Source organism: Anabas testudineus, chromosome 16 (genome assembly GCF_900324465.2).
Source record: "Anabas testudineus chromosome 16, fAnaTes1.2, whole genome shotgun sequence".
NCBI lineage: Eukaryota > Metazoa > Chordata > Actinopteri > Anabantiformes > Anabantidae > Anabas > Anabas testudineus.
Genome location: NC_046625.1, coordinates 3,302,141 through 3,313,604, shown reverse-complemented (window position 1 = coordinate 3,313,604; position 11,464 = coordinate 3,302,141). Strand labels below are relative to the sequence as shown.

The 11,464-nt window shown below is 39.3% G+C and overlaps 2 protein-coding genes across 2 annotated transcripts in view; both read left to right on the top strand.

Annotated features, from left to right (window-relative positions):
* The first annotated feature begins 8,633 nt into the window (after positions 1-8,633).
* On the top strand, positions 8,634-11,050 carry elp6 (elongator acetyltransferase complex subunit 6). Its single transcript, XM_026370240.2, has 7 exons — positions 8,634-8,896; positions 9,116-9,194; positions 9,285-9,355; positions 9,646-9,770; positions 9,858-10,074; positions 10,236-10,394; positions 10,621-11,050. The coding sequence occupies exons 1-7, from the start codon at positions 8,843-8,845 to the stop codon at positions 10,744-10,746; spliced, it is 831 nt and encodes a 276-aa protein (XP_026226025.1). The 5' UTR covers positions 8,634-8,842; the 3' UTR covers positions 10,747-11,050.
* A 197-nt stretch (positions 11,051-11,247) lies between these two features.
* scap (SREBF chaperone) overlaps positions 11,248-11,464 on the top strand; it is a 28,568-nt gene continuing 28,351 nt past the window's right edge. Inside the window, exon 1 of the mRNA XM_026371340.1 lies at positions 11,248-11,429. The gene's annotated coding sequence lies outside the window, so the exon portion shown is untranslated. The remainder of the gene's footprint in view (positions 11,430-11,464) is intronic.

The window sequence follows — 11,464 nt, the reverse complement described above, 5'->3', positions numbered from 1 at the left end:
CCTTCTATGGATCCTGTGTTTTCCTCAGCATCGTCTTCCCCATTTCTTCCCCCTGAACACCAACAATGTCTGCATGGCTTATGGCTTTGAACGCACCTTCTTAGATCCTTATCACACACACACACACACACACACACACACACACACAGGTTTACTAGCCTTTACTTTACAACCAGCCTGAGATCCCAGGAGTCCAGTTTTGCTGTGAGTCACCTGCACTAATTTATCAGATCATATATTTAATAATATTCACCAGTAAGGCAGGAGTCGGCCATATGAAGGCAGATTTGACATCTCCTGAGACGACAGTCAGTCCGACGTTAGAGATAAAATATCTTCATAGCACATAAATCATGGCGGCAAACCCCCGGAACTGGTTTGCTGCTTCTGCATGTTTTCTGCCTCCAGAGACGCTTCCTTATTTCCAGCTGGACACACACGTACAGACAGGCTCAGAAATACAAATAGAAAACACTTATAAAAGCACAAAAACCCATCTGCTACTGACAAACGTATATGGTGGCAAGAAACGGTGTGTGATGCTTTTGGATTCGTCATAAAATGTGATCTGATCTTAATGAAATAGTAAAAGTGCTCAGAGGGATTTTGGATCCTTCTTCGTTGCAGAACAGCTTTAGTTCAGGCCTTTTCTTAGGATGCTGGATGTGAACTCATTCCACAACATCTCTGCTGAGTTATGATCTGAGCTCTGACTCTAAAAGAAACGTTTCTTTCTCATCTTGATCATTTCTTCTTCAGGCTCACTAAATGCTGAGTCTGGTAACCTTTTGCTAATACCATTAGACTAGTTGTTCACATATATATATATATACCTAACCTGTGACTGTTTCAATGATGCATTTATGTCCATGTTCAATGTAAGTTGCTTCAGTACAAAATTTGAATTGCATTTAATTCCAAACGTTATCCAACATTTTCCTACTATGACAAGTGGAGTATAGAATTACACATGTCCACAGTTCAGCTGCTAAAATGTTCACCATGTCTTTAACAGCACATTTTTAATATTTTAAGAAGATTGAAGCTGCTGACTGACACAGTGATTTGATTAATGACAGATGTAATTAACGACTGAATTAACTATTTCAAAATCTTTTTTCTCAAAGACATTCGAACTAAGTCCTTTAACATTCATTGTGACATGCCTACACACAGCCATATGTCTTCCCACATATATTTCAGCTCTGCTCTATAGAAGTTTATTGTTCTATTCAGAGTGTTGAACTGACACAATGAGGCACACACACGTATACACACACTTACATTCACACATGCACAAAGCATCTGTCAGCTTCCCATGCTCACTCCCACTCTATTCCTCTCATACACATACACATTTCTACTTCTACACTTTTGAGGACCCAAACCAACATAATGCATGTACGAAATGTTCACTCTAATCTTTCATTATTAGCCATGTTAGAGTCAGGTTTTTCAAGATGATTTGAAGTCAACTCATAAGACTTATAGCGGTCCAAGTCTAGTTTTCATTGATTTGATAGTGTTAGTGAAGCTTTAAGTCATTTAGACAAGTTCAAGTCAAGTCTTAAGTAATTTAAGACCAGACTTTGGACCAGCATTTAACCATCTGAGATAGTTTATGTGTCAAGTCTTTAGAGATTAGCTCCACACATGTTTATATCAAGACTTGATTCATTGATAGACAAGTCTAAGGTTGAATCTCAATTCATTCCCCAAAAGTCCCAGTAAAGTATCCAAGACATTTGAGATGTTTTCGGTGAGGTGTCACATTTCATATGAAGTAAAGCTTCTTTAAAAAGTCTGTACATTTGAGAATTTCAAGTGATATAGTTACGAGCTATTCAGGCCTGGTCAGTTCTTCATGGTATTCCACTTAGATGGATGGACGACTTTAAATCAAGCCTCAATTTACCAGAGGTAAGAGTCAAGTCCAAGTTTCAAGTGGGCTAATTGAATCCTTTTTATTGTTCCAAAATTAAGACAAATACACAGAAATCTGAGATGTCAGGTTTTTCAGAGGGTTGGATCTAAAACAGCCTTGTGTTTTGATAAGGCCTCATTTTTACCTCTCAGGTCTACAGCTCTCTGAGTTTTAACCACACTGGAGAAGGACAGGATGATCTCTCTCAAAGATGTCTGAAGTGTAAAACACAAAATGGTTCCCACAGTGATGGAAGAACAATTAAACAAACACTTTCCCTCATGTGATAAACCTGCTCGAGTGGTTCTGCCGCTCCTTTGTCGGCTTTTCCTTTGGATCAATGAGAAAGCAGTGGGTTAAACAGCAGCATTGTGGGGGATCCTTCCCAGGGTGGAGGAGTGCCGATGGGTGGTGGTTGGGGGAAGGTCTGGGTGCCCTTCTCTTTCTTCAAATAAATAAAGAGGGGGGTGAGAGAGCTTTTCAGCCCCCAGAAGGTAGAAGAAACAACATTTTTTAATCCAGAATGGGAAACAGCAGTAGGCGAGCTATAAAAACAGCAGCAACAGTGATTATCACTGTTCTTTTATTCCTGTCAGCCTGTCACACACACACACACACACACACACACACACACACACACATGAAAGGAGGGTCCTCTGAACTGAAACAAGTGAAGCCAGAAGTACCAGCAGGCACCATGGTAACAAGTGGGCATTACATTACCAACAGAGAGAAGTGAAGCAGGATGGGGGAGGTGCTGTCATCCGTCTGAGAGTAACAGTGACAGACTGAATCTTTATGTGCTTGTTTAGAGTAAAGGAAGTTCTGTCAGCTCACAGCCACTAAATCACGGCTAGAAACAAGAATAGAGCCTCAAAATACTTGGTGACTAACCCAAACAGTAATGGTGCTAAGTGCTTCTTGATGTGGTGTCTCTTACTTTTAACATTTCAGGTCGGTTCCATCGTCTCCTTCTTTAAACATTCTGTCTAATTTGAGGCTAAATGAACACATTTATACCCTCATGGGTATTTCCCACGTTTCCACAAACTGGGCTATTTAATGCCCCCACACTGGAACAACAGTGCTGAAATGTTACCTGGCATCGCCTCTTCACTTTATGAGTGTGCAACACTACTCATCCTAACTTCTAGAGAAGAGTCTTCTAATTAAAGTGTGATTTGCTTTGTAGAAATTAATACACCAATTAGTTTTAAAAAAAAGCAACTGCAGTATTGTGATGCAGATTATCTTTTGCAACACAAAATAGGAAGTCAGCAGCAAGAAAAACGTGAGATTAAATATCCAGCTGGTCACCTGTCACAGGATGTTGCTATTGAACCAAACTACTGGTGAAATGATCTGAACTTTAAATGAGAGTTTTACAACTTAAGTGTCTTAAAACAATAGTCAGACGGCCATGATGTGCTCATTCCTCTTCACAGTCATGTTCAATGCAGCTCAATCCACATCCTTGTTTTGTGGAGAAATTTTTTTAAGTGCTTATCTGAACTTCAGAACAGACTGAGTTAAGTACAATATCTATGGATTCTGAATATTTCAGCCAACATGATATTATAGTCTGTGTATGGACACTTTCGAGGAATAAGATAAAGATGACAGAGGTGAAAAATATGATGTAACACAGTGATGATTTAACATCATTGTGCTGGATCTCTCCAAGTAAAGACAGAACTAGTTTGATTTTTCCATATTTATTCCAGTAGTAATAGGAAACATTAACCCCAGTGAGTGTGTTAAAGTGTGTGTGTGTGTTTATGCTTTCCACAGCCAACCTCTTGTAGATTTTCACTACACCCCTTTCTTCCTCTCTGCCTTTTCTTTCTCTTGTTTATCTGCTGCTAGCTGCGATTTCATGCATTTTCAGACCGTGAGGGCGTCATTGCCATGGAAACTAATTCGGATGCTACAGCAGAAAAGATCCAAACTCAGTGACCTCCGGGAACATCTCCCTGCACACACACAGAAACAGATTAAGCAACTTTTATGCAGATCTACTGTCATCTAACATCATCTAACTGTAGAATATCACATTATTAAAACTGCTCTCTACACCAGTTTAGGTCCAACGTTACAGCCAAACGCTTCAGAAGATCCACATCCTCTGCAGGGTTAAAGCTGTCACTTAACAGCAAAAACCTATTATTATTTACAATGTCCGTTATCTTTAAAGAGGATGGTTAGCTCAGGATGATGAATCTATGGAGAATTATCACCAACTCTGCAGTTCATCTCAGTTCCTCGCTGTTTTTCAGCATCTTTGAGATCACTATTAATTTTCCAGCCAACAAATTAACAGTTTTCGTTCCTTCTTTCTACTCTCAGCAGTTTTGTTTTGGGCCCCCCCCCAAAAAAACTAAAATCTTTCTGTACTTTACCTGCTCGGCACCAGTTAAAGTTTGCAACCAGCCTGCAACAGAGTGGAATATTGAACGACTAAAAATCCATGTATTACCTGAGGAGCTGGTAAAGATCAAAACAGCAGCAGTCCAAAAATGACTCAAACTGAATTCTGGTGTTGATCCATGTCTGATGAACTATTAGCTAACAGTGTCATCAACTCACAAGTGTGTTTGCATGTGGACAATGAATCATTTAGTACAGGTTAACACTCTACTTGTCAACATCGTAGCATCATATTTAACTGATTATGTTTATAATTTGTATTAATGTATAATAGCTGTAAACTTCCAACACATGAAGTGGATTAAAAAAGTTAAATATTTCCAAGTATATGTAAATATTATAACTTTGAAATACTGAAGTAAAATATTGTACCATTAGAAAAATACAAGAAGCCTACACACTTACTACTACCTACTACCCATCTCATGCATTCCTGGACTCTCTGTACCTCAGAATTAAGAAGAGAAACAGCTGACTGATGTATAAAGTGTGTGTGCATGGTACTGTAGCTATGAGAAAAGGTTTGAGAAAAGCAATGACAAAGAGCAAACATGATGAAGGCATGTCAACATTTTCTGTGCTGCTCCAAGTCAAACCTGCTGGGACTTGGGATTCATCAGCAGCCTGTGATTGGCTGATGATGTGGTGGAATGATGGTGTTCGGATCCTGAAGGAGCTGTTGTGATTGGTTTATGCAGGTGCACACACATGATGGATTTGCACACATGCAAACACACACACAAACTCATGCATGTATGTATGCCAAAAAAAAAAAAAACGTTTGGATGAACACATTTGAATTCATACACAAAAAATCACAAAACATGCCGCGGCACATGTGTACACAAGCAGAGAAACTAAATTTAGAATTACATGCATGCACGCACGCGAGCACGCAGTGTGCCAAAGCTGCCTGAAAAGAAGAGACTGAAACCAAAAGGAAACCGGAGAGAAACAAGGGGGGTGCAGGCTAAATGAATCGCTCTGGCACGGTCTAGTTTACTAATGAGGCTCTGAGGAATGCTGCTGATCAGAACAGGACCCCTTGGCTTCTTTTCTGATGGAAATCTAGAGATACGTTACGAGTCCTTTCCCAGTTCTGCATGACATGTGAATGAGTGACTGGCTGGAGAGCAGGGCAGTGGGATGGTGTCTTCAAATGGTGATGGTGATGATGAAGTCCTGTGACTACATAAAGTCTTGGCATGTTACGTTTTTGTTGTGGTCAGTGATGTTACGTTTTCTTATATTGTATTTTCATTTGACTTTCAGTTAATATTTTAGTAAATATCACCCATACTAGATGCTGCTCCTGTATGTGCCACACAAGCAGCGGCTGGTTCATTATTTCAGTCCAGACTTAATGTTTCAACTATTGGATGATTTCCCCTGAAAGCACCAATCTTAGTTTGTCATTTAGTTGCAGTTTCGGTACCTGTACCACTGTAAATCCTGTGATGTCTAGTGAAGAGACCCCTCTTGAGCCTAATTGAAATGTGTTTTTTAAGATTGATTCTGTGATTATTGAGCAGATTCTCAGTGTTTTTGACTCAGGGTCCCAAAGAACAACATTATTCTTTGGCTACAGTTTCACAGTTTGTTTTGTCAGTTTACTTCCACATTTTCGTGTCAATAACCAGTTCACTCCTGCACTGTAAGGTGACCATCGACTTGGAGCTTCACCTCGCCAAGAGAACCAAGTCGAAGTCATCCAAAGGTCCTTTCGCCTACTATGATGTCTACCTCTACAAGGTGCCCAAAACCAAACCCAGAATATCCAATGGACCCCGTGCCAGCAGATCCAAGGGCCGCGTCCTGCGATGGGAGGACGACATGCATCCTCCTTCTCCTCCTTGTTCTATCTGCAGCCCAATCAGTACTCACTCGCTACCAGTCAACGAGCTCCAGTGTTCCAGACCATGGACTCTCAGCCCCTACACCCCTTGACAAACTGCTCCTCTTATATCTCGCTGTCCTGGCAGTCCAATTGAATGTATATGTGTTGTCGATTAGCAGAAGCTCTTATTCAGGGAAACTAACATTCAGGAGAATTTCTATGGGTTATGCTTCCATAGTTTGATTTGTTGAACAGGTACAATATCTGGAGCATGTGGACGTCTATAAGAAATATAAGTTTGTGTTTGAAAAACGGAGGAATCCATCACCAGCATGTTTCAAGCCAGTATTTTGGTTGTACCACTAGAAAATTAATTCTCATTTGTAATGTGTAACAGTTCATAGAGAGAAACAACCGACTGTGCATTACCTGAAGAGCAAACAGGCTGTCAGCTTGTGAATACAGTCGAGCATTTAGCAGTATATTTTACAGACGGAATAAAACAGAGCTAAAGGAAAGTGGTTATCAGACTTACATTCATCAAGTGAGCACAGTATGAGTCCAAATGAAAGCACGTATGCTCTTTGTGTAAATGTAAAAACACACAGCAACTTTATTAATACTATGAGTTAATGTATGTTTTCTGCTGCCCTCTAGTGGTCGAAAATAAATGAGTTCAGCTTTAATGTCTCATTCTGCATTACATTATTTTAAAACAAACAAAGGGTATACAGCTAAAATTCACAATGAATTAAAATCATACCATGTAATAACCTACCTTTTGGGTGTGACACATTCACATGGGTTTATTTTTGCAGGTTCAGACACTTGAGAATCTAGTCAAATATTATTTTATTGTATTTATATTATTCTTCTTTAATTGTTTCTAAATAGGACCTAAACTGCATGTGGACCAACATGCATGTCGTAGGGAGAAAGTGCAGTGTTAGTAAGGTGTCACGAAGCATGTTGAAATGTAGTTTTACAGTCTTTTGATGTCTTTGATATGGAGCTGTTTAAGGGCTACACACTGCCATCTGCTGATCCAAAGAAATCAGATGCATTTTCATTTTCCCATTTCCTTACAAGCCTTTTACGTGACTGTTCTGAAAAAATCATGATGGGAAGATGGATGACTGCACTGAATTAGGAGACACTTGAAATAAAAGGAAGGTAGATTGTATGTAGGATGTCTGCTTTTCTATGTAATGCAGAGACCTGAACTTCTTCTTCTCTAAATTAATTTTAGGTTTCTTCTTTCAAACAACCACTGAGAGTTACACTTCTGTAATGTTAAGGGAGAACAGTAATTCTACATGAAACCATGTTAGAGTTTTTCTATCCTGATGTTCATCTTCATAAATAACATATTCTTTAACAGTGTGACTTGTTGGTTTCAAATCCTCTGGTAATTAATAATCTGTTGTTGAACTCAAAACATTCTTTAACTAACTGACAAACTGTAACACAGGCGTACCGGGCTTACTTTAAATTAAAGATATGTGCTGCAGAAACTTGCAGTGAAGCCGTGAAACCAGAACTTCAACTAGCACTACACTGATCTCCTTCTTAATGTTTGAAATTGTGATTTATGATTTATTAATGTTTCTTTTCCTAAAACTAAACCCTTTATATGTGATTAATTTACATGAATCACATATAAAGTTGGTGGCAGTTCAGTGCAAATGGAACATGCTGAGACAAAACAGAATATTTTAACCTTTGATTATCAACATGCTACTTGGCACAAGGTGAGAGGTTGCTCACGTAACCAGTGTCTGAAAATAAAATGAGCATGATACTGCAAATTGGCTTCACATGGTGCAAACATTCTTTTAAGAGCATTGTCTGAACATTTTCTGTATTAAGTAAAGGAGAGACTGCAGAGAATGCAAAATATATGTAGATGAATATATGGTAACATAAAAATATTCAACAGTACATGCAGCAAAATAAAACACTTCTCAATTTGAATCAGCAAGTACCATCATAAGTGCCATAAAATAACTTTATGTTAGGATTAAATCTCTCTTGAATAATGTTTGGAAACTAAAACATTATTTTTTGTACTGCCACAAGTAGTACTGCTAGTACTGCAGTACTCCTCTGCTCCAGCAGGAGGCATCGTGTGCAACTCAACCAACGATTCAGACACAACGAAGAAGTCGCCACACGCCAGCAAAGATCGTCTATTTATGACCCTGTCACCATGGAGACCATTTCGTCTACAGTGCCTTTTTATTTTATTTTTTTCCATTAGCCTGACAGATACGCACGAAAATATAATTTTATATATAATAATAATATTTTATACAATAATATATTGTAAATACATTCACAAAAAATATTCTATAGCGCAACGAGGTAAGTACTAGCGAGATGTTGTCACTAAAAATTAGGTGCAGAGTGAGAACTCCTGTTGATTTTAACTCTTCGTTCGCAGCATGCTACCAGACGTTAGCACAGTAGCTAACAGAGACAAACTCTTCCAACTTTCCAGTAAAATTTCTGGTGTCACTTTTAACCTATGAATTTATCAGGCAAAACTTCAGGCAAATCTCAGTAACGAGTCCTATTCCTCAACTTTCCCAAAGTTAGATTACAAACTGTTAAGTTTGTGTTATGTAGCCTAGTGAGGTTCCTTAGCTAACGTTATGTATACAGAACTCAACAGTATCCTGAACACCACTCCCGACAGTTTCACACAGGTAATGATTTGACATTTTTATCCAATTAATGCGACAGAGTGATGTTTAACATTATTATTACGTCGCTTTTTTACGATTTCACCCGCTGTACCTTGAAGTAGTGTGAGTCACAGTGACCTAGCTTAGCTGTAGCAGCTACAGTAGCGTTAGCTGTCATGTCGCCTATCTTCATGCTACTTTCAGCTAGTTTCATGTTTGAAACATCGTCTTAATCTACAGGGAGGATTTATCTTGGTGTCAGACAGACACAGTGACGCCTCTTTCCTCATACACCATTTCCTCTCCTTTTACCTGCGCGGTGAGTTTTAACACCTGCCGCTGTCAAAATATGGTGATAATTATATTTAATGCCGATGTGAACAGCTGATATCTTTGATTTGTATTTCAGCGCGGTGCAGAGTGTGTTTTCTGGGCCTGGTACAGTCCTTCAGTCACTACAGCGCAATCAGTCAGAGATTGGTAAGTCAGCCTCGTCACTTTGTATTTTATCTCAGCTTATATGTGTTATATGTGATCTGTTTCATTACCTGTAATTCACCTGCGTTCTCCATCATGTTTATCCCTTCAGTCACAGGAGTGAGTTTTTTTAATATATAGAAATATATGTTTTAAACACTTTATGTGATTTAGGCCAACTATCGTATACTTTGGTTACTGGAAAACTTAATTTCCAGCACCAGGATGTTTCAGCATTTCTTTTCTTTTCAAACATCTATTTTTAAATCTGTGTATGGGTTGTTTGTTGCCAGGGTGTAAGTCTTGCACAAGCAAAGGAGAAAGGTCAGCTGATATTCTTTGAGGGACTGAAGGAGTCACTGTCCGTTTTAATTCCTCAAGAAGCCAGCACAGCAAGTCAGGCAGTTGACTTCCTCAGGTACATTAAACAAACCGAAATAATCATGTTTCTATCTAAGACATGATGTATTTAATTTAATCTGTCATTTGTATCTCCGTCTACTAGGGATCCTACTGTTGGCCTGAGGAGTTTGTACGAGTTTGTCCGGTCCAGTCTAAGCAGCTTTGGTGGTGGAGAAGAAGTGACAGATGGGGCAGAGGAGTGGGGATCTCCAGTGCTGCTGGTGGATGACCTCAGTGTGCTGCTGAGTCTGGGGTTGAGCGTTGGAGCCGTGCTGGACTTTACCCACTACTGCCGAGCCACAGTCTGCTCTCAGCTACAGGTTAAACCTATCTTGAAACATCCCTTAAAGTTATGATTTGAAAACATGTACTATACGTACTATTAAGCACCAGCTTGCAGTGTGATCAGCAAGTAGTATAGGATAGAAGTCACACTGAACAATTCAATCACATATTAACAACATTTTAACTGTGACTGCAGGGGAACATGGTGATGCTGGTGCGTTGTGATGGGCAAGAAGAGGAGGATAGTGGAGACGAAGGTTCAGAGAGACTACTGAAAGGACTGACTCACCAGTGTAGCCTCAGTCTTCATGTGCAGGGTCTCCCAACTGGCTACTGTAGGGACATACATGGGCAGGTATGTGTTTGTACAGTGTATTTTACATACCTTCAGCACATGATCAGGAAGAAATACTTGCATACTGAATACAGTATTTGCAGCATAGATTAATCAGATTATTATGATCTAGAGTAGTCTTTGGTCTACAAAAGTGCTCGAAATAGAGCACAGGAAACTAGAGAAATGATGAAAGCTTTTGATAATGTTTACCTGTAAATAAACGTGCAGTGTTTTTGGTTTTCAGGTAGAAGTGTGTTGGAGGAGGAGACAAGGTGATGGACCGCACACACAGAAGAAACTCTTTCAGTATAAGGTCCATGATAAGGGAGCCTCCTTCTTTGCTCGTGGGACCTCCAGTGCTGTTCTTTAAGTGCATTTTTTGACATCTTAGTTTGCCTTTTGTTGTTTTTTAAATGTGGCACTAACTGACTGTTAGTGTCTGTTGAGTGTATGTTGAGGATGGACACAGTAAGTAGGACACAGTGATCCTTATGGCTGATGACTTTGTTCCAGAGCTATGGATCACATCTATTCACTGCTACTGCAGACCAAATTTTCATAGTTATTCAACCCAACAAAGAAAATGCACCAACTAAACTTGAGACATACAATAATGGTTAATTTTTTTATGTGTGATACAGTTAATACAATACAAATCAAATGAACACTGAAAACGTGTGTGTGTATTTCTTTTAATTTAGATTCAGTAATTTCTTAAATGTTCTATATTTAATGAGGCACATTTATAATTCTGAGTGCATATTTTTGTCCTTTCTGATCAATGTAAAGTGTTTCGTGTTCCACACTAGAGGTCGCTCTGTGCTTGTCTTCCGTGGTGCAGGTTGAGAGGTCGAAGGGGAGAGGTCTCTGTTTGGGATTTGACAACCCACAGATTTCAAACGCTCCTTGTGGCGTGCCAGCATAAGATTAGAGCCATACAAATTAGGATTTAGCTGATTTCCAAAACAAGGAAATAGTACGACAGTGGGTCGTCAGGTTGCACAGAAAGACCTCGGCAGTAACTGCATTTGGGGATCTCTGAAGTTTGTCCAGGTAAGTGTGTGACTAGTTCAGCTGGTACCTGTTAG